The sequence below is a fragment of the Piliocolobus tephrosceles genome, chromosome 6 (genome assembly GCF_002776525.5).
Source record: "Piliocolobus tephrosceles isolate RC106 chromosome 6, ASM277652v3, whole genome shotgun sequence".
Taxonomy (NCBI): Eukaryota; Metazoa; Chordata; class Mammalia; order Primates; family Cercopithecidae; genus Piliocolobus; species Piliocolobus tephrosceles.
Genome location: NC_045439.1, coordinates 3,678,060 through 3,702,273, shown reverse-complemented (window position 1 = coordinate 3,702,273; position 24,214 = coordinate 3,678,060). Strand labels below are relative to the sequence as shown.

The 24,214-nt window shown below is 41.5% G+C and overlaps 1 protein-coding gene across 7 annotated transcripts in view; it reads left to right on the top strand.

Annotated features, from left to right (window-relative positions):
* TRAF3 (TNF receptor associated factor 3) overlaps positions 1–24,214 on the top strand; it is a 131,086-nt gene that overhangs the window by 55,682 nt on the left and 51,190 nt on the right. For 4 of the 7 annotated variants that reach the window (XM_026455224.1, XM_026455233.1, XM_026455226.1 and 1 more), the window contains one exon: positions 12,496–12,617. The exons of the other annotated variants lie outside the window; for them this stretch is intronic. In XM_026455224.1, the coding sequence (XP_026311009.1) occupies positions 12,607–12,617 (11 nt within the window). In that variant the 5' untranslated portion in view covers positions 12,496–12,606. The remainder of the gene's footprint in view (positions 1–12,495; positions 12,618–24,214) is intronic. 7 annotated transcript variants of the gene reach the window in all.

Below are 24,214 nucleotides of genomic sequence, written 5' to 3'. Positions count from 1 at the left end.
CTCTCTCTCTCTCTCTCTCTCTCTCTCACACACACACACACACACAAATAGACATAGCAGTAATATATATTAAGCATGAATACAGCAAGAAGTTTGGTACCCCAGAATTAGAACGGGGCTTTTTTCCTATATAATCTACAAAATGAGATGTTGAATTGATGTTTAATACTAAGCTACTTCTTAAGCATTTGATTTTTCTTACTGTATTATGTTTCTAATTTTAAAATCTGAGAATTATAGAAAATAGGTAATTTCTACTTGTCTTTCAGATTATAGATTAAATGTCTTCTCCTGGCGTGGGGGAGGTCCCCATATTCACATAAATGGGTGTGACCTCCATGTGCACTGTGCACTTCCCTTTGGTACTTTTCGTCTCACACACATGTACACCCTGCACAGACACATGCCCTCTTATTGCTGGTGTTGTGACTTCTTGCCTGTGGACTGTCAGCTCTGTGAAGGAGAGGTTTCTGTCTTTCTTGTCCCTCTCCCTTCTGTGGCACTCAGTACATGTTGGGTGAATGAATGAATACTGGACACAGATGCTTTCCTTGACGGTGGTTGGATGATCTAACCTTTCCTTATAGTACTTTTTCAAATGTTTTCAAATTCAAGAAATCTTTTTTCTATCACTAAGTTACTACTCTTCCAAATTATTGAATACTTCTATTTTCTTCTGCCTTTAAGGAGTAGGAAACAACTAAGAACAGATGATGTCTCATGTTCTGAATGGATCCTTCCTTCCTTTGCTCTTCTCTCGAGTTCTTTCTCATGCAAGTGAACACCCATATTGTGAGGGGTAGCAAATTTAAATGAGTCCTTTGCATTCGAGTATAGAGATGACTGAGGAGAATGAGGTAGTTTGGAAAAACTAGAAAAACCTGCCTCAGTGCTTTTGATATTTTAATTTATACGCAATTCTTTCACGTTTCATTTTTCTCAACACAAATGCCAGACTGTGGAAAGGGTGCTGCCATTTAAAAATATTTGGGCATGTGGCCAGGTGCAGTAGCTCACGTTTGTAATCCCAGCACTCTGGGAGGCCGAGGCGGGTGGATCACGAGGTCAGGAGTTCGAGACTAGCCTGGCCAACACTGTGAAACCCCATCTCTACTAAAAATATAAAAATTAGCTGGGCATGGTGGCACCTGTAATCCCAGCTACTCAGGAGGCTGAGGCAGGAGAACGACTTGAACCCAGGAGGCGGAGGTTGCATTGAGCCAAGATTGCGCCACTGCACTCCAGCCTGGGCAACAAAGTTAGACTCTGTCTCAGGGGTGAAGAAAAGAGAATATTTGGGCGTGCATACTGCCAAAAGCGATTTACAGACTCAGTGCTATTCCTAGCAGATTACCGAGCACCTTCTTCACAGAACTAGGAAAACACTGCTTTAAAACTCATATGGAACCAAAAAAGAGCCCAAATAACCAAGGCAGTCATAAGCAAAAGAACAAAACTGGAGGCATTCTGTTATGCAACTTCAGACTGTACTACACGGCTACAGCAACCTAATAGCATGGTACTGGTACAAAAGCAGACACCAATGGAACAAAAGAGAGAGCCCAGAAATAAGGCTGCACACCTACAACCATCTCATCTTCGACAAAGCTGACAAAAGCAATGGGGAAAGGACTCCCTATTCAATCAGTGGTGCTGGGACGACTGGCTAGCCACATGCAAAAGATTGAAACTGGACCACTTCCCTACACCATGTACAAAAATCAACTTAAGATGGATGAAAGACTGAAATGTAAAACCCAAAACTATAAAAACCCTGGAAGACAACCTAGACAATATCATTCTGGACATAGGAACTGACAAATATTTCATGAAGAAAACACCAAAAGCAATTGCAACAAAAGCAAAAATTGACAAATGGGATCTAATTAAACTTAAGAGCTTCTATACAGCAAAAGAAACTATCAACAGAGTAAACATACATCCTACAGCATGGGAGAAAATATTTGTAAATTATGCATCTGACAGAGGTCTCATATCCAGCATCTATAAGGAACTTAAGAAACTTAAGAACTACAAGAAAAAAAAAAAACCATTAAAAAGTGGGCAAAGGACACACACAGACGTTTTTCAAAAGAAGACGCACATGCAGCCAACGAGCATATGAAAAACAGCCCAAATCACTGACCATTAGAGAAATACAAATCAAAACCACAGTGAGATAGCATCTCATACCAGTCAGAATAACTATTATTAAAAAGTCAAAAATAAGATGCTAGGGAGGTTGTGGAGAAAAGGGAATGCTAATATACGTTGGTGGAGTGTAAACTAGTTCAACCACTGCGGAAAGCAATATGGTGATTCCTCAGAGAGCTAAAAATAGAACTACCATTCAACCCAGCAATCCCATTACTGGTTATATTATTCAAAGGAATATAAATTGTTCTACCATAAAGATATGTACACATGTATGTTCATTGCAGCACTATTCACAATAGCAAAGACATGGAATCCACCGAAACGCCTATCAGTGGCAGATTGGAGAAATAAAATTTGGTACATTTATATCACAGAGTACGATGTAACCATAAGAAAGAATGAGATCCTTCTGTCTTTTGCAAGAACATGATTGGGAGCTGGAGGCCATTATCATCAGCAAACTAATGCAGGAACAGAAAACCAAGTACTGAATGTTCTCACTTATAAGAGGGAGCTAAGTGATGAGAATACATGGACACAAAGAAGGGAACAACAGACAGTGGGGCCTACTTGAGGGTGGAGGGTGGGAGGAGGGAGAGGATCAGAAAAAATAACCACTGGGTTCTAGGCTTCGTACCTGGGTTACAAAATAATCTGTACATCAAACCCTGGTAATGGGTTTACCTGTATAACAAACCTGCACATGTACTTCTGAACCTAAAATAAAAGTTAAAAAAAATAATTTGGGCACGAAGACTCATGCCTGGAACACTAGCATGTTGCAGGGAGGATCGCTTGAGGCCAGGAGTTTGAGGTTACACTGAGCTGTAATCGTGCCACTGCACTTCATCATGGGTGACAGAACAAGACCCTGTCTCTAAAATATATATCTACATGATATATACATTTGGTGGGCGCTTTGGTTCTAACTGACTGACCATCCGGGGCAGAGCCAGTGCCATGTGTAAGGTGTACTGCCTGCACACAGCACAGGAGGCTGGGGCTGGCCAGGGCCTGTGCACCTGCTCCCTCTGTGCCTGGCTTGTGGATGCCTCTGACTCGCTGAGTCTTTTCTGAAGTTGTTTAGCAGCACTGCCACTGCTCTAAACTATATTTAAATATTTTTTTTCATAATTTTCTGACAGAAAATTTTATTAGTGTAGCCATTTTATTTGTATAATGATTGTTGAGAATAGAATATTTTATGTTCAAGATATTGATTAATTTTTGGAGAAACCTAAGAGATTTGATCTTACATAACAGATCTCTATTTAAATTCATACTGTAAACTGCAGTGAATCATTACTGTATTAGGCAAAAGCCAACATTGCAGGATATAGTTTATTTGAAAGGTCGCTTAGATGAAAATTCCAGGGTGATCTGGAAATGTTTTACACTTTTGTATATGTGATCATTGGATGCTACTCAGGAAAAGTTTGTACTAGTGTGTCTAGCATTTGTAGCAAGGTGGGGTAGGTGGCCACATTTGATTATGAAGTAAATTTATTCTAGAGAGTTTATGTAGCATGAAGAATATTAAAATCAAAGAAGTGTGTTACACTACATATCTTAAACTTTTAACATGACTCTTATCTAGCTGTAAAAATATGTTTGACATTTTGTGTTTTAGGAATAAAGTAAGTATGCAGTGGTAGTGAATGATCATGATTTCAGGTGAGTAAGACGTTAGGGAAACCTGTCACAGTTCCATAAGCAAAAATGAAAAAAAAACTCACTGAAGTATATTGCTACAAATGGCTTCTTTTCCCCAGGAATAGCTTTAACTGACTGAGTAGCACAGCATAGTCATTCCATTCTCCCCTTGCTGTTTCCTCCTCCTCAGCCAGATGCATTTGGATGATCCTGTTCAAAAGTAAGCTAAATAATTCTACTCAATTTTCATATTAGAGCAGCTAGAAATTAACTAATGTTTGTGGGTTTTTTTTGTTTTTTTTTTTTGAATGAAGGTCTTGTTCTGTTGCCCAGGCTGGACTGCAGTGGTACAATGATAGCTCGCTGCAGCCTCAACCTCATGGACTTCAGACATCCTCCTGCCTCAGCCTCCCGAGTAGCTGGGACCACAGGTGCATGCCACCACACCTGGCTAATGTTCACATTTTTTATAGACATGGGGTCTCACTATGTTGCCCAGGCTGCTCTTGAACTCCTGGCCTCAAGTGATCCTTCCACCTTGACCTCCCAAAGTGCTGGTATTACAGGTGTGAGCCACCGTGCCTGGCCTCCAAACAATAATTTAAATGATGTGATAAAGTTTATTTTAGCCTAGCCGAGATCTTAAAATCTTCTTTGAAGTCAGGAACTAGCCTTATTTGGTTCAGCTCCCTGGTGCTGCCTGGGACATCAGTTTATGAATGTCATATATTAGTCCTAAGGGAGTAAACAAACTCTGGCTATGTCAGTGCTGAAATTCAAAACAATAAAAAAAGATACTTGGTTTTAAAATGGGGTGGATGCATCTATTGGGCTTTATTGATATTTTGGAAATTTTGAGATGCATATTTTGCCTCTTGCTAAGGAATTAGATAACGGTGCAGGGTTTGAATTGACAGGTGTCAAAGCCAGCAAAAATACTGTGGTCAGATTGCTGGGTCTTTGAGACCTGGGTTTTAGTCCTGTTAGCTCTGACTTTGGGCAAATTGATCGATGTAATTGTTCTAGTTACTCAACAATCCAGACCCTGGCCAGCAGAGTTGGAGCATTGAATGATCTTTCTGAAATAATTTGAGCGTGCAAATGGCAAATCTGATTTAACGGCGTGACTGTTGATTCTTACGGCACAAGTCAGTGAGCCTGCCTTTGTTGAGGCAGTCGCAGTGTGATAACAGACATAGAAGTTAAGAACACTGACTCGAGGTAGACCACTCTGCTGCTTAGTGACGTATCATGTTGTGAAGCTGCTGAATCTTCATATTCTAGTTTCCTCATCTCTGTAACAGGCAAATTTGTAGTTGTGAGGAATGAATTAATAACTACAAGAAGTAAATTAATAACTAAGACTAATATGTGTCAAATACATACTGTGTGACCAGCACCATTGTAAGTGCTGAGTATACAATCCTGAACAAGACACATTGCTGTCTTCAGAAAGCTTACAGTCAGATAGGAGAAAGAGAAGGAAGCAAGGCAAGTACAGGCTTGCAAGTGTTGTGATGGGTGTCCTTATAGGACCAGGATTTCGGGAGGTAAGGTCAGTTTCCCTGGCAAGGGAGAGTTAGAGAAAAGATGCTTGCAGGAGTTGAATTCAACAAACAAGTGGTACCTGCTGGGTGTGCCTGCTATCCTGCTAGGCATTGAGACAACTGGATAAATTTAGCATGATCCCTGCTGTAAAGGAGCTTAAAGTTTAGTGGAAAACCATAAGTCTAGTGATAAATAGTAGTTGTCAAGATACTTGAATGGAGTCTTGCAGATGAAGTGTTTGACAGACAGTGGAAGAACAAAAACCCAGAAGGAGACAGTCGTTGCGGCTGGAGCAGAGTTTGCAAGTCCACTCCTGGTGAGGAAGGGGATGCTGAGCCAGCAGGGTAGGGTCGACTCACACCCAGAGGCTGTCTCAGAAGCAGCAGATGCCAAGGGAAGTGTGTATTGGAGTGGGTATGTTGTGAATTTGATGGCGTCTGATCGTTAACGTTGAATTCCTTGAGTTCTAGACAATTTCTTCATGATAATTACCCCTTTAAATTTCATAATCTTCATTCCCCCGCTAAATTTAATACCATAACATTTTTTATTTTAAAAACACCTTTTTTGTCAGTACGTTTGAAAACATTTTCCTGCACCAGTGCCTTCTATGAAATGAACACTGTAGAGAATCTGTGGAAATTGGCTCATGGTTGAAGCTTTCACTGTCATATGGATGAGTCCTTTTGCTTGCCCAGTGCCCTCCTGGCATATTGATGAGGTAGGATTGGGAGTTAGGAATGCCTACAAAATGAGCAGGCTAATTTCGAAAGGATGCTAATCCTGCAAAACCAAGAGAGAAGCTTATTGGTTGGTTAGCCTTTTTTTTTTTTTTTTTTTTGAAACAGTCTCACTCTGTCACCCAGGCTGGAGTGCAGTGGTGTGATCTCCGCTCACTGCAACCTCCGCCTCCTGGGCTCAAGCGATTCTCCTGCCTCAGCCTCCTGAGTAGCTGGGACTACAGGCGCACACTACCACTTCTGGCTAATTTTTTGTATTTTTAGTAGAGACAGGGTTTCGCCATGTGGGCGTGACTGGTCTCAAACTGCTGATCTCAAGTGATCTGCCCATCTTGGCCTCCCAAAGTGCTGGAATTATAGGCAGGAGCCACCGTGCCCAGCCATTATTTGCTTTTAGTTGAACTTGTGTGTTTGGAGACTGAGCACTTACTTTCACCAGTCAAGAAATTGACTTGGCAGCAGTTGCTGCAGGTGGCTGTTTTTGGTCTACTTCATACTGTCAGTGTGTCGCCCAGATACTATATAATTACTCAGTTATTTTGCAGTCACAACATCTTTGTGTGTCTGTATTTATTTAGTAATAAGAAGAAAGTTTTTATGTTCTCATAGTATCTTCATGTCTACATAGTGCTTTTGTTTACTAATTTATATCCATTTGATACACATCTAATGATTGCCTCTGAAACATGCACATTCCTTACTGTTAGTTCCTAATAGTGAGAAGTAATTAGAGCATAATGTTTCACATTGAAGTCATCTCTTTTTCAAACATGTCTCTGAGAATGAAAACATTAAGTTTGGCAGTTGTGATAAACTCTTATAGTGATAAGGTATTAGTCTAATCCTACTTAGTAAGCAAGTTATTCCTGGAGACTTCCATTTCCACCACTATGGAATTAGAGGTGATTTACGCCCCCCCAGGACTACGGTAAGGCAAGTGAGGCATTTGCCTCAGTGCAGAATTTAAAGGGACACCCAAAATCTCAGTAATCAAGATTATTAATATTTTAATGCAGTACTTTAAAAAAATCAAATTTGATACAAAAAAATCCATGATGAAAAACAAAATTATTTTTTATTTTTTAAGACAGGGTCTTGCTCTATTGCCCAGGCTGGAGTGCAATGGAGCAATCATAGCTCACTACAGCTATGGTAGTACAGCTAGGAGGGCTCAAGTGATCCTCCCACCTCAGCCTCCTAAGTCGCTGAGACTACAGGCACCTGCTACCACGTCTGGATAATTTTTTAGTTTTTTGTAGAGTGGTGTCTCACTATGTTGTCCAGATTGATCTCAAACTCTGGGCTCAAGCAGTCCTCCTGTCTTAGCGTCCCAAAGTGCTGAGATTTTTGGAGTCAGCCACCACGCCTGGCCCAAAACCTAAATTTTAAAGACAGGATCAGTATTAATGATTTTTCTTTTTGTCTCAAGCTCCAATATGGCTTGGCATGACACCATTATTGATATTGTATATAAAATTGTGGTATTTTGTACCTCCTGGATTTTTTCATTAATTTTGATTTTATCTCTATTACTGAGTTTTTTTGGCACTCAATTAAAATTTGTGCCTAAGGCAAGTATCACACTTGCCTCACCCTAGTCCCAAATTGACTTCTGTCTTAAACAACTTGAAAACCAAACAAAATATATGAAGTAATAGTTTTCATACATTTGACAGAAGTCTGGTTAGGACCGTGTTCCTTGAAATAAGGGGAACAAATGAAACAAGCCCTGCAGTATTCTAGCTCATGCCCCACAGCACGAGACTCAGTATATTCCAGCTCATACCCTACAGCACGAGACTCAGTATATTCCAGCTCATACCCCACAGCACAAGACTCAGTATATTCCAGCTCGTACCCCACAGCACGAGACTGCACTTTTTTTCTATAAAGGGCTGTATAGTAGCCATTTTAGGTTTTGTGGGCCAGATGCTGTTAATGTCACAACTACTCTGCTATGCTCTGTGCCTGCTTTCATCCGAAGTATGTAAGTGAATGGATGTGGACATATTCCAATAAAACTTTACTGACACAAATAGCCTTAGTTTGTCTCGTGAGGCAGTTTCCATGTTTCAGGGCAGGAAGAAAGAAGTCAGACAGAACCCACTGGCTTCACTAAAGTGATGAAACAGCAGAAATTGGGGAGGACAAGACAATGAGAATTTGTGGAGGAAAACATAGGAGAGGAGGGAGCAGGTTAGAGAGAGAGCTCCAGAGATCTGCAGAAGTACTGCCTCGAGGCGTTGGCTGCGTCCTGGTCTGCCATGCCTGAGAGGAAGCACCTCAAGGCTGGGAGCAGAACCGCCAAAAAGGAGAAGGCCAAGCACTTCTTGGACATCAGTTGCACAGGACTGGAAATAGTTTGTGTTCCCACTACCTAGGTGGTAGGGTATCAGGTAGATCCTTTGAAGGGTTGCCTTTTCATCTTTGTTAGAGTGGGTTCAGAGCAGCTTTTTCATCTGTGGAGTCAGGATGATTCCTCAGCGGTGGGGCTGAATTATCCATAGACCAATAGGCTGCTCCTCCTGACTTGCCCTGCCTGATTACAGATAACTTGATTACATTCTCAGAACAAAGCCCCAACTGTATTTAAAAAGGATGTAATAAAACTAGCACCCAAAAATATAAAAAGAAATTGTGTCTAGCGTCTAATAAATAATTACCAGGTATGCAGAGAAGCAAGGAAATGTGATATTAACCAGGAAGAAAATCAAGAGAAACAGACCCCAGAATGACAAGGGATGACAGACATTAAAATAACTTATAAATTATTGCACACTCAAGAATGTAGAGAAAAACATAAGCATAATGAGTGAAATGAAAGATTCAGAAAAGACTGAAATAAAACTTCCAGAGATGAAAATACAATATATAAAATATATAAAATGCTGGGCACAGTAACTGATGCCTATAATCCTAATTCTTTGGGAGGCTGAGGTGGGCAGATCATTTGAGGTTTGGAGTTGAAGAGTAGCCTGGCTGACATAGCGAAACCTCATCTCTACTGAAAATACAAAAATTAGCTGGACATGATAGTGGACACCTGTAATCCCAGTTACTCAGGAGACTGAGGCAGGAGGATCACTTGAACCCAGGAGGTGGAGGTTACAGTGAGCCAAGATCACACCACTGCACTCCAGCCTGGTGACAGAGCGAGACTCCATCTCAAAATAAATAAATAAAAATATTTTATTTATGTAATAAAATATATAATAAAATAAATTTACATATAGTGAAATGATATATATACACATATATAATGCAGTGGAGGGATCACAACAGGTTATTAGTACAGAAGAAAAGAGTTCGTGAGCCTGAAGACGTAGCAGTAGAAGCTTTCCAAAGCACAGCACAGAGCATCAAGACTACACGAGATCACAGAGCATCAGCAGCCTGTGGGACAAAGTCAGCTGATTTAAGATATGTGTAACTTAGTTCCAGAAGGAGAAGAGGAGGGAATGGAAAAAATATTTGGAGAAATAATGGCTGGAAATCTTCCAAATTTGATGAAAACTGCAAACTCTGAAGCTCAAAAACTCCAAACAGAGCAAATACAAGGAAATCCAAGGTACCTCATAATCAGATTGCAAAAAAACCAGTGATCAAGATCAAAAGCTTTCAAAGCAGCCAGAAGAAAAGACACATTACAGAGGAACAAAGTTACTAATAACAGTGATTCCTGATCACATCTTGTGTGAACTGGAAGACAACAGAGCAACATTTTCAAAGTACTGAAAGAAAAAAACCTGTTAGCTTACAGTTCTGTATCCAGCAAAAATATCTTTCAAAAATGAAGGATAAATTTTTATTTATTTCAAAAGTAAAGAAATTTCTAGGCCAGGCATGGTGGCTCAATCACAGCACTTTGGGAGGCCGAGGTGAGCAAATCACTTGAGGTCGAGAGTTTGAGACCAGCTTGGCCAACATGGTGAAACCTCGTCTCTACTAAAAATACAAAAATTAGCTGGGTGTGGTGGCAGGTGCCTGTAGTCCCAGCTACTTCGGAGGCCGAGGCAGGAGAATCACTTGAACCCGGGAGGCAGAGGTTGCAGTGAGCTGAGATCATGCCACTGCACTCCAGCCTGGGCGACAGAGCAAGACTGCATCTCAAAAAAAACCCCAAAAACAAAAATACATTTTTAGGCCAATAGACATCAGAATTTATCACCAGCAGAATGGCACTAAAGGAATATTAAAGGAAATTCAGATAGAAAGAAAATAATATTTGATGAGAAAATTTTTATTTATATGTATTTTGGAGACAAGGTCTCACTCTAGTGCCCAGGCTGGAGTGCAGTGGGTGTGATCTCACTGCAACCTCTGTCTCCCGGGCTCAAGCAGTCCTCCTGCCTCAGCCTCCCGAGTAGCTAGGACTACAAGCATGTGCCACCATGCCCGGCTAATTTTTTATTTTTTGTAGGAACAGAGTCTCACTATGTTCCCCAGGCTGGTCTCGAACTCCTATTTCAAGCAATCCATCCACCTCAGCCTCCCAAAGTGCTGGGATTACAGGCGTGCCACTGCACTCAGGCTTACGTAGTCAGTTTCCATCATGGGCCAGGCATGGTGTCTCCCACCTGTCTCTAACCACTGTTCAGTTAGCAGGAATTAAAATCTGGTAATTGTTGAAAAAGTTAAGCAACAGAAACTCTCTCATACCCTTCTGATGGCAGTGCACATTACAGCTGCCTTGGGAAATAGTTTGGCTTTAGTGTATAAGCTAGCAATCATACTTCTAGGTATCTACACCAGAGAAATACATGCCTAAAGTGCTTGAGATAGCTGTACCAGAAAAATCTTAGTAGTGTTTGTATTTGCTCCAAAGTAGAGACCACCCTAGGGGATGAGAATGGATAACTAAATTATGGCGTATTTACTGAGGAGAATATTACACAGCAATGAGAATAAACTACAGACACAGCAACAACAAAAAAGGCAAAGAAAAAAGCAAGACAAGAATATATGTAGTATGATTTTGTTATTTTCATCTGCTTCTGGTATTTAGATAAATTATGTTTGGTAGGGTTGCACACCAAGATGATAAATCTCTAAAGAAAAGTTAGGCCAGGTGTGGTGGCTCACGCCTGTAATCCCAGCACTTTGGGAGGCTGAGGCGGGCGGATCATGAGGTCAGGAGATCGAGACCATCCTGGCTAACACGGTGAAACCCCGTCTCTACTAAAAAAATGCAAAAAATTAGCCGGGCGTGGTGGCGGGCGCCTGTAGTCCCAGCTACTTGGGAGGCTGAGGCAGGAGAATGGCGGGAACCTGGGAGGCGGAGCTTGCAGTGAGCCGAGATCGCACCACTGCACTCCAGCCTGGGCGACTGAGCAAGACTCTGTCTCAAAAAAAAAGAAAAAGAAAGAAAAGTTAGGAAATGATAAATCATAAAAGTTAAGGCACAGTAGCTCATGCCTGTAATTCCAGCACTTTGGGAGGCTGAGGTGGGAGGATCACTTGCGCCCAGGAATTCCAGACCAGTCTAGGCAACATAGGGAGATCCAGCCTCTAAAAAAAAAAAATTATCCAGGCATGATGGCATCCTCCTGTGGTCCCAGCTACTTGGGAGGCTAAGATGGGAGAATTGCTTGAGTCCGGGAGGTCAAGGCTGCTGTGAGTTGTGATTGCACAGCTGCACTCCAGCCTGGGTGACAGAGCAAGATCCTGCCTCAACAAATCAAACAAAGTCATTTTGTTAAGTTAGTACTTACTTACGTATGTAGTGGAAGGGGTTTGGGCTCAGATAGAGGCACCCAGCCTTTCTGGAGTTCTAGCAATGCTCCATTCCTTGGTGGTAGTTGGACTGGTATTTATGTAATAGCTTCATGAAACTGTATACATGTGTTTCCTATACTTTTCTATAAGTAAGTAATACCTCATGGTAAAAGCAATTTTAAAAAATCAGATTTTATAATGCACATTCCATTCAAAAAATGTGGAAAATCCCCAAAGCACATGCATATACAGTAGTTAATCATGTTTTATTCTTAAATTTCTTCATATTACAGAAATTTACCTTTTGAAATTTTATTTTTATTTATTTGAGATGGAGTCTCGCTCTGTCGCCTAGGTTGGGGTGCAGTGGCATGCATGATCTTGGCTCACTGCAACCTCCGCCTCCCAGGTTCAGACTATTCTCCTGCCTCAGCCTCCCAAGTAGCTGGGATTATAGGTGTGTGCCACCACGCCCGGCTAATTTTTGTGTTTTTGGTAGAGATGCGATTTTACCATATTGGCCGGTCTGGTCTCAAACTCCTGACCTCAGGCGATCTACCCTCCTCCACCTCCCAAAGTGCTGGGATTACAACATGAGCCACTGCGCCTGGCCTTGAAATTTCATTTTTAAAAGTTGTAAATTTTTCCAGATGAGAATTGACCAACTATTATTATTTTCTAGGTAAGGGACTCCGCTACAGTAATTAAAGAAGGATAAGGCTGGCGTTGCTTTGCTCCTTTTTTTATTGAAGTCCTCTTCCTGATCAAGCTTCCATATATCTCCTTAAAGCATATGACACACAGGTATGCCACTAAAAAGTTTTAATTTGTGTAGATTTCTTTCTTCAGCTGTTACTTTTTCATCTTGCATAAAAATCAAGTAATTAAATTGTAAAACATCCTGAACATATTCATTTTTGGCTTTAGCAGTTTCATTCTTCAGCAGATGTATTTGACTTTCTACATACATGGCACTTTGTTTTGGTTTGTGTCTGACCTTATTTTTATTTTTCATTTTTTTTCAAACCAGTATTAAACTGAAAATAATAGACATCGTACCTCATGGTCCAGGAATGAGTGAGTAAGTTAGAAATCCAAGAATAGTGGCCTGCACTTCTTTGTCCAAGGCCTACTTTCTGAAATCTCTCAGCCCTACCCTTCACTAGAAGGTGCCCCGCCCCACTGCAGGGAAGGCACAGGCAGCCTCGGGGTGTGACCTGCCTCATGGAGTATTGCATTTTTTAATACAAGAACTATTTGTTCCTTAACCATCTTTCTCTAGGAGTTTGAAAGAAAATAAAATACTCTGTGTTTCAGTCTCTAACTTGTGATTGAGTGGCTGAGGTGGGAGAATCTCTTGAGCCCAAGAGTTTGATACCAGTCTGGGCAACACAGTGAGACCCTGTCTAAAAAAATAAAATAACTAACTGGGTGTGGTGGTGTGTGCCTGTAGTCCCAGCTACATGGGAGGCTGAGGCAGGCAGATCACTTGAGCCTAGGAGTTCCAGGCTGCAATGAGCTAGGATCATGCCACTGCCATCCAGGCTGGCCATAGACCAAGACCCTGTCCTTTTAAATAATAATAATAATAAATCTTTCATATGTTAGAATGTTAAAAATAAGTATAAGAAGTTGGAAAGTTTGCATCCAAAGTGAGATTTAATACATAACTATTTTTGATAAGTTGAAAAGTGTCAAGAAAATTGCTGTTTAAATTTCATTTATAATCATGATGTCATCATAGTACCATTCAATTTTCTCCAATAGTCTGTGGTATTTTTAGTTTGTTTGAAGCAGGGTCCAAATAATTGCAGTTAGCTGATATGTCTGTTAAGTCTCTTAATCAATAGAATACTTTTCCCCATCCCTTTTTTCCTTGCATTTTATTTGTTGGAAAATCCAGGCTGATTGTTCAGTAGTCAGAAGTTCCCCCATTCTAATCTTTGCTGTTTCCACTGGACATGTTCTTCTGCCTCTGGGTGGATATAGAGGCTTGATCACTTTCTGGCTCAGCCTTTCAGCACAGGTACTTCAGAGTTGCGTGGTGCCCCACCAGGAGGCACACATCTGCACAGATGTGAGATCCAGTGTTGTTGATTCTTTTTTTCTTTTTTTCTTTTTGTCTTTTTAATTTAAAAGACACGGGGTCTTGCTATGTTGCCCAGGCTGGTTTTGAACTCCTGGCCTCAAGCAATCCTCCCACCTCCGCCTCCCAGAGTATGCTGCAAGCTTGAGCCACAGCGCCTGGCAGATCCAGTGTTTTTTGAAATCTCATGTTTTATTCTAACAATTGATTGAAACATAATCTGCTTCTCAGTATGGCCATGTTTTATGCTTTTCACTTCTTCAAATACAGTTGACACTCCAGGAAGATGAACCTTATCATACTTGCAACTTCTACCCCTTATACAGCCCCAGGGCTCCAGCCCCGTGTGGCAGGTGTGGCCTAGGGGAAGCCTCCATCTGGAGAAGTGCTGCCTGCACTTGGTCGCATGTCGAGTGGACTGAGCCCTTGGCTCCTCTCCCTGCTTCCTGTCCAGATGGCAGGACTCTGGTCCTGGGCCAAAAGAGGCACAGTGTCTTTGCATATAGTAAGGGTTGAATGAATACCTTTTAAAATTCCTAACTCTTCTGAACCAAGGGATACTGACAGTGCTGGGCCCCAAATGACTATTGTTTTCTCCAAGGCTTTAAGACCATGTCTTATACTGTGGTTTAATCAGGTTCTTTCCTAGGAGTCTGCCTGAGTCACCTGGTCTGTGTGTCTCTCCCTCCCTGTCCTAAGGGGGCTTTTCATGTGTGACTGTGATCTGCCTGTCTGTCTGGTAAGAATCCAGCCTCCTGTTACTTGCCCAGGGTGCTGACTGTGGGCCCTCTCCCACGGTGGAACATTTGGCATCAGGTATCAGGAACAGAGTCAGTATGCTGAAATGTTTGCATGAATGTGGATTTTCAGAAAGCTTTCTTATCAGCAGGGCACACCTGTCTGTTCATGATCTTTGCTCTTCTCCCTTTATTGGCATCACTTGGACGATATCTTTAATTGCCCTGCTGGGCTTGATGTTGAACTGCTTTTCTCCATGTGTGTCATGTTTAGTGTTTTCTTGTGGCAAGAGCCTTTTGCTTGGTGTATCTGATGCTTCCCTTTTGTGGTTTTCCCCGGGCTTTCCAGCTCTTGGAGCACCCTTTTGTCAGCAGATGTACTTTTGTTTCCAGTTTTTAAATTCTAATTACAGTGTAGCTCAACTAAAATCATGGAACTAGGGAACATAAAACAAATCATTAGAGTAATGGAGGCCTCGAAGAAAGTGAAAGGAATCCAGTCCACCTCTTTGCTGTACTAGGTATCGATATGCCTCAGCTGTGAGTGAGGGCCTTCCTGAGTAGCTGACTAGAAACTAAACTTTTATGAAAGAATTTTCTTAAATAATTAGAGATGTCTCTCATTTAGTTAATAACGAGACCTCAAAATACAGTATATTTTTGTCTAAAACTGTAGCAAACAGTAAGTAAAGTAATAGAGTAAAAATTCTGCTTAAAGAAGACTGCGGAATAAAAGTTTCAGGCCGAGTGTGGTGGCTCACACCTGTAATCCTAGCACTTTGGGAGGCCGAGATGGGCGAATCACTTGAGGTCAGGAGTTCGATACCAGCCTGGCCAACATGGTGAAACCCCCGTCTTTACTAAATATACAGATAGCTGGGTGTGGTGGCACGTGCCTGTAATCCCAGCTACTCAGGAGGCTGAGGCAGGAGAATCGCTTGAACCTGGGGAGCATAGGTTGCATTGAACCAAGATCGCGCCACTGCACTCCAGCCTGGGCGATAAGAGTGAGACTCTGTCTAAAAAAAAAGAAAGTTACAGAGCTCAGAGTGCCAGATTCTGCACTCCTGGTAGTTTCTGGTCTTGCCCTTCCTTAGCTCCTCAAAGTGCACTGGCATAGGTGCCATTTTTTAATCACACAATTCCCTTCATTGTAATTTTCTTAGCACTCTCTTTGCTTAGTGGATCTGTTGTTGCCATTCAGCAATACATTTCTCTCTGTGTGGAAGCAAACATCTTCTCAAACCTGATGCTGAGTGAAGTTAGGCAGTGGGCTGTTAAATAGGCAGTGGCCTCGGATTCCCAGCATGTGTATGACCGCTGTGCTAACCAGTGGCGCGTGTGTCCAGCATCTGAGCATTGGAACCTGCAAGCTGCTCCCCTAAATCTGCATGCCAAATGTTAATTGGCAAGTTACTAAAAGTTGCCTCAAATATCATCTTTAATGCATTTAACTGAATTTACATAATTTTTCTTTATCAGCATATAATTATTATAAATATTGTAGAATTGCCATTAACTTATAATTGTCATATCTAAATTTTAGGATAAAAATAGAATTTAACTATTTTTATGCCCATATATAAGCAAGTGAAGTAAAGGTATTTATGTTTAAATCAAGAACTCTAATCAAAGGTTTTCGCAATCCTTCCAAATGTGCAGTCTCACTTATTTCTTGCCACTTCCGGTGATAGGCCTGTGTGTGGAATACACAGGGGATTCCTGCCTGTCCACAGCTCAGTGTGAACGGACCAGATATGGTCACAGATGAGAAATTACCATCACAGGCCTCGCAGGTGGTTCATGCCCATAGTCCTAGAACTTGAACAGACTGAGGCAGGAGGATTGCTTGAGCCCAGGAATTCGAGACCAGCCTGGGCCACACTGGTGAGACCTACTTGGGTAACATGGCGAGACCCTGTCTCTACAAAAAATAGAAAAGTTAGCCGGGTGTGGTGGTGCATGCCTGTAGTCCCAGCTAGTTGGGAGGCTGAGGCAGGAGGATCACTTCAGCCTGGAAGTTCAAGGCTGCAGTGAGCCGTGTTCATACCACCGCACTCCAGCCTAGGTGACAGCAAGAAAAGGAAGAAAATAAAAGAAATTACCTCAAAAGAAAAAAAAAAGAAAATAAATTACCCTTACAGATATTTTATTTTTATTTTTATTTTTTTAGAGACAAGGTCTCTCTGTTGCTCAGGCTAGACTCAACCTCCTGGGCTCAAGTGATCCTCCCGCCTCAGCCTTCTGAGCAGGCACTACAGGCACATGCCGCCATGCCCGGCAACCACCACAGATAATTTAGAAAAAATTAGCCTTTTAGTTTTAGGAGCCTTCTTTTACAGTGATATTTAGTTTGGGGCCTTTGAACTTGGATTTTGCTTTTGGAGCTGTACGTGTAGGTATTGTTCCGGCCTGCGAACGAGACATGACCAACTCCAGTGCTGCCTGCTTTCTGTCCTCACCATCAGTCATTGTGGTCTGTGTGTGAGGTTGTGGTTGTCCTCTTGGCCGCTTATTTGTCTTTAATTCTCTGCATGTAATTTAAAACATTATCCCCTGAAACTTAGTTTTTCATTGACTTCTAATATCTTTACTCATCCTTACTTTCAATTTTCCTATTAAGATACTTATTTAATTTTCCTATTAAGATACTTAGGATTTTATGAAATTCTTTGGATCTACATGTGGATAAACAGAATTGTGTCATATAAGATTCAATATGTTAGCTGTTTAAAAAAATTTGAAAGCAATTTTTTTTTTTTTTTTTTTAGAGACAGAACCTTCCCCTGTCATCCAGGCTGGAGTGCAGTGGCATGATCGCAGCTCACTGTAACCTTGAACTCCTGTGCTGAAGCAGTTCTCCCGCCTCAGCCTCTTCAGTAGCTAGGACTCACAGGCATGTGTCACCATGCCTGGCTAATTTTTATTTTATTTTATTTTTTATTTTTATTATTATTTTTTTGAGACAGAGTCTCACACTCTCGCCCAGGCTGGAGTGCAGCGGCGCGATCTCGGCTTACTGCAACCTCCACCTCCTGGGTTCGAACGATTCTCATATTCTCCTGCCTCAGCCTCCTGAGTAGCTGGGACTACAGGCGCACACCACCATATCCGGCTAATTTTTGTATTTTTAGTAGAGACAGGGTTTTGCCACGGTGGCCAGGCTGGTCTTGAACTCCTGACCTCAGACGATCCTCCTGCCTCACCTCCCAAAGTGCTGGGATTACAAGCGTGAGCCATTGCACCTGGCCTTTCTTTTTTTTAGAGACTGAGTCTTGCTATGTTGCCAAGGCTGATCTCAAACTCCTGGTGCTTCAAGCAGTCCTCTTGCCTTGACCTCCAAAGTGTTGGGATTGCAGGTGTGAGCTACGGTGTCCTGCCTGCTAGCCATTTTTTTTTGGTGGTGGTGGTGGTAAGGAGTGGCTACCAGGCTGTGCGGGATTCAGGAATCTGGATATTCCCCCCACCACCGTTTTTTACCCCACACAAAAAATTTTAAACACTTTCTAATTGAGATAAAATTTACAAAACATAAAATTCACCATTTAAACCACTTAAAGTATACAATCCAGTGGTTTTGTGTATATTCAGAATGTCATGGCCAGGCGTGGTGGCTCACACCTGTAATCCCAGCACTTTAGGAGGCCGAGGTGGGCGGATCACCTGAGGTCAAGAGTTCGAGACCAGCCTTGCCAACATGGTGAAACCCTGTCTCTACTAAAAATGCAAAAAAATTAGCCAGGCATGGTGGCAGAAAATGAATGTTATGCAACCATCACTACTATCTAATTTCAGAATATTTCATCACCCCAAAAAGAAACCCCATACCACTAAGCAGGCACTCTCCATTCTTCCCTTGCCCCAGCCTCTGGCAACTACTAATCTACTTTCTGTATCTATGAATTTGCCTATTCTGGACATTTCATGTAATAGAAATCATACAATATGTGGCCTTTTGTTTCTGACTACTATAACTTACGTGATGTTTTCAGGGTCCATCCATGTTGTAGCATATGTAGTACCTCATTTTTTTTTATGCCTGAGTAAGAGTTCATTGTATGGATAGACCACATTTCGTTTATCCATTTACCAGCTGACCATTTGGGCTGTTTCTGCCTTTTTTTCCCACTTTATGAGTACTGCTGCTGTGAACGTTTGTGAACAAGTTTTTGCATGAACATACTGGTTCTCTTGGTATATACATAGAAATGGAATTGTTGGGTCATACAGTAATTCTGTGTGTAACTTTTGGAGGAACTGCCAGATTGTTTCCACACGGGCTGCACCATTTTACATTCCTATCAACAATATGTGAAGATTCCCATTTCTCCATATCCTTGTCAACACTTGTGATTTTCTATTTTAAAAATTTTAGCCATCCAAGTGATTAAGTGGTTATAGTAGATTTTAGTTTTGGTTTTCAGAGAGTCTTACTTTTATGTCACCCAGGCTGCAGTGCAGTAGTGCAAACTTGGCTCACTGCAGCCTCAACCTCCTGGGCTCAAGTGATTCCCACCTCAGCCCCCCAAATAGCTGGGACTACAGGTGTGCACCACCACACCCAGCTAATTTTTGTATTTTTTATAGAGATGGGTTTTTTACTCTGTTGCCCAGGCATGTCTTGAACTACTGGCCTCAAGTGATCTGCCCACCTCAGCCTTCCTAAATGCTGGGATTATAGCTGTGAGCCGCCGCACCTGGCTGTTTCATTTTTGTTTTTGTTTTTATTTTTAAATAGTGTTTTAAATTGTGGTGAGATACACATAACATTAGTCATTAAAAAGTGAATGATTGAGTGGCGTTTTGTACATTCACAGTGTTGTGCACCATGATCTCTATCTGGTTCCAACATATTTTTTTAATTCCCAAAAGGAAACCCCATACCCACAAACAGTGAGTCCCCTGGTAACTACCAGGGTAGTTACCTGGTAACTTTCAGCCACTGGTAACTACCAATCTGCTTTCTGTCTTTGTGGATTTCCCTATTCTGTATGCTTCATGTAGTGTGTGCCCTTTGCGTCTGACTTATTCACTTAGCATGTTTTCAGGGTTCATCCATGTTGTAGCATGAATCAGAACTTCATTTCTTTTTAAGGCTGAATGATATTCCCTGTCTGGATAGATTACATTTTGTTTATTCATGTATTGATGAACATTTTGGTGGTTTCTACCTTTTTGGTTATTGTGAATGGTACTGCTGTGAACATACGTATACATGTGTTTCTTTGTACCTTTTTTCAGTTCTTTTGAGCATATACCTACGAGTGGAATTGCTGGGTCATATGGTAATGTTTTAACTTTTTGAGAAACTGCCATCCTCTTTTCCTTAGTGGCTGAACCATTTTGTGTTTCCAGCAGCAGTGTATGAGGGTTTCAGTTTTTCCACATCCTCACTAACACTTGTTATTTTCCTTTTCTAAAAAATTATAGGCCAGGCTCAGTGGCTTACACCTGTAATCCCAGCACTTTGGGAGGCCAAGGCGGGCAGATCACCTGAGCTCAGGAGTTTGAGACCACCCTGGGCAACATGGTGAAACCCCGTCTCTACTAAAATACAAAAAATTAGCCGGCATGGTGGTACGAGCCTGTACTTCCAGCTATTGGGGAGGCTGAGGCACGAAAATCACTTGAGCCCGAGAGGCGGAAGTTGCAGTGAGCCGAGATCATGCCACCGCACTCCAACTTGGGCTACAGAATGAGACTTTATCTAAAAAAAAAAAGGGGGGGCCAGGTATGTTGGCTCATGCCTGTAATTCCAATACTTTGGGAGCCCAAGGTGGGAGGATCACTTGAGTCCAGGAGTTTGAGACCAACCTGGGCAATATAGTGACACCCTGTCTCTACAGAAAATAAAATAATTAGCTGGGCATGGTTGTGCACACCTGTATTCCCAAGTATTCTGGAGGCTGAGTTGGGAGGATTGCCTGAGCCCAGGAGTTCAAGGCTGCAGCGAGCCATGTTCACACCACTGCACTCCATCCAGCCTGGGCGACAGAGTAAAACCCTGTCTCAAAAAAAAAAATTACAGCCATCCTAGTAGGTGTGAAGTGGGAACTCATTGTGGTTTTGATTTGTATTTTCTTTTTCTTTCTTTCTTTCTTTCTTTCTTTCTTTCTTTCTTTCTTTCTTTCTTTCTTTCTTTCTCTCTCTCTCTTTCTCTTTCTTTCTTTCTTTCTTTCTTTTCTCTTCCTTTTCTCTTTCTTTTAGTGAAAGCAAGTTTATTAAGAAAGCAAAGGAATAAAGAATGGCTATTCCATAAGCAGAGCCCATGCCGCTCAGCTGCTTATACTTACTGTTACTTCTTGATTGTATGCTAGACAAGGGGTGGATTATTCATGACTTTTATGGGAAAGGGGTGGGCAATATCTGGAACGAAGGGTTTCTTGCCTTTGTAGACCATACAGGGCAACTTCCTGACGTTGCCATGGTATCTGGAAACTGTCATGGTGCTGGTGGAAGTGTCTTTGAGCATGCTGATGCATTATATTTAGGGTATAATGAATAGTAAGGACAACCAGAGGTCACTTTCATCGCCATCTTGGTTTTGGTCAGCTTCTTTACTGCAGCCTGTTTTATCATCAGGGTCTTTATGACCTGTATCTTGTGCCGACCTCCTGTCTCATCCTGTGACTTAGAATGCCTAACCTCCTGGGAATGTAGCCTAGTATGTCTCAGCCTTATTTTACTCACCCCCTATTCAAGATGGAGTTTCTCTGGTTCAGATGCCTCTGACATGTTTCCCCCTTCTTTTTTACAGGGGAACCCTTAATCCTAAGAGTTGTAGAGGGACAAAGATCCATCTTCTGTAACTTCTTCAGGCTGAATGGGGCAAAGATATTCCTGCCTAACTATGAAGGTCTCTTGTATTCAGGGTAGAGAAGAGCTCAGTCAGAAAGCATCAGTAATGGTGAGGGCCATTCATAACTCTGAGTTCCAACAAAAGGTGGTATCTAGAAGATTAATGAGTGTTCAGTTTAAGAAAACATTCAGTAAACTTATCCTGCATTCCTACACAAAGAGTACAATAGCAATATATTCCACAACAGTAAAGTAGAATAACTAAAATTATCCTGAGTAAACTAAATAAGAAGGCTTTCCATGAACTGGGCAGTTGTTGAAACCAAGCTGATATGGGTCACCAGCTGATTCCAGTTGTTGAAACCAAGCTGATGTGGGTCACCAGCTGATTCCAGTATGTGCCCAGAATTAGAATATTGATCTAGATTTTTACATTACTCATCTCTCTTGTTTCTTGGGAGCAGCGGCCAGAGATCACTGGTTGGTTCACAGGAGTAAGCAGGGTTAGTCTAAGTTGCAGAAAAAAACTTAAAAACAACTGATGAGGCTAGAATCTAGTAACAGGTGTACTATAGTTCCTGAAACATAATTTATTTTCTCTCTCCGGTCTCCCATTTTTACTGAAGACAAATCATGGTACGACTGATTTGTTTTATTATACTTGGCCTGATTATTTGTATAAAATGCAGCAAGAACAATTATTTTTCACATAGGGTTTTAAAAATTGACTTTGATGGAACTTCGTTCCATAAAAGGAACCTCAGATAGGACTTTTTTTAAAGCCAAGCCCAGCCATGGGTTTGTACCCTCAAATAACCTGTGAGTTGGGAAATGCCTCTGCTCTTGAGGTCCCAAGATGACGTGGGGCTCCTGGGCCTGTCAGAAAGTGACATTCTTTATTTCACAGGTCAGGAACCCTGCACAGGAACTGTGTAGACAAAGTATGAGGCCAGTTTTCCCAAGGGGCTTTTATTGGCTCTACAAAGTCAGGTTTGAGTCCTTAAAAGAAAGCACATCATTCCCATCAAAGCCTTGGTAAAATAACCGGTTTCTCTAATTGTGTCCTGTTGCAAAAGAAAACAGATTCTTATTGCACTTGTTCAAATAACTATATTGCCATAAGTTAATACTCACAAATAGTTTCCAAATTCTGGAGAAAGCAGGTAGAGAAAAACAAATATGCTCCAAGTTTTGTTCACAGGAATATATTTTACTCAGTTGTCAAAAGCTGTAAGTAGCTCAAAAGTTTTCTTGGCTCTGAAAAACAAAAATGATCAGCAACGTTTTAAGCAAAAAGTCAAAAATTACTTCAGTCTTTTGTTCAGTCCATGCAGTTAACTTCTGTTCCACTTGATATTCATAATCGCTTCAGCTCTCCGTGAGAGTCCTGAAAGAACCTCTATTCTTTTTTTTTTTTTTTTTTTTTTGAGACAGAGTCTTGCTGTGTCGCCCAGGCTAGCATGCAATGGCGTGATATTGGCTCACTACAACCTCCGCCTCCCAAGTTTAAGCAATTCTCCTGCCTCAGCTTCCTGAGTAGCTGGGATTACAGGTGCGTGCCACCACACCTGGCTAATTTTTGTATTTTTTAGCAGAGATAGGGTTTCATCACGTTGGTCACACTGGTCTCAAACTTCCAACCTCAGGTGATCCACCCACCTGGGCCTCCCAAAGTGCTGGGATTACAGGCATGAGCCACGGCACCCAGCCTAAGAACCTCTATTCTAATGTCACAATCTCCAAAGTTATTAGAAACCTGCATCCAAGGGCACCTGCTGAAGTCCTATAGCTGACTATAAACTACCTTTTGAAGAGGATCAACACAGCAGTTGTCTGTGGATGACAAAAAGTCGTAAGGCAACCACTATTAAAGGCACAATTGACTAGGAATTTTGATTACTTTTGTGGCATATGATTTTACATAATAATTACAATTATTAATAACATACACTAAGTCATATCAGATTTCTAGGAGTTTTCCATTACTTTGGAACACATACCAATAACATATTTATATAAATACAGGTCAAAGAAAGCCAAACACCATTTCATATTTGACAATGCTTCCTGTATGATTTTTATACCAAATAAGCCAAATTTCACCATTGCATTAGTGTACTATTAATGTTAAACTCAATTCTTTTTGTTTTTTTTTTTTTGAGATGGAGTCTCGCTCTGTCGCCCAGGCTGGAGTGCAGTGGCCAGATCTCAGCTCACTGCAAGCTCCGCCTCCCGGGTTCACGCCATTCTCCTGCCTCAGCCTCCTGAGTAGCTGGGACTACAGGCGCCCGCCACCTCGCCCGGCTAGTTTTTTGTATTTTTTAGTAGAGACGGGGTTTCACCGTGTTCGCCAGGATGGTCTCGATCTCCTGACCTCGTGATCCGCCCGTCTCGGCCTCCCAAAGTGCTGGGGTCACAGGCTTGAGCCACCGCGCCTGGCCTAAACCCAATTCTTAATAAAACATTATAGACAAATCTACCCAATTTTAATGTTGGACCAGAAGGTAAGATTCTCATATACCTTTTATAATCCTTTACAAATTTTTGTTAAAGAGTGGATCAGTGCTCTAAGAAAACCCTGTTGTGCTTTTATTCCAGTGTTCAATTTACAGAACGAAATCATTGCACTTTAACTTCAGCCAGTATGTTCACACCCAGAATTTCTTTTACAAGATTAATTTTTCACAAAATTTCCACAACTTTTGCAAACCTTCAGCTTTATCCTGACTTAAAACAATCCCTTAACTCTTTAATGTAGGCCAAAAAAAAAAAAAAAGAAT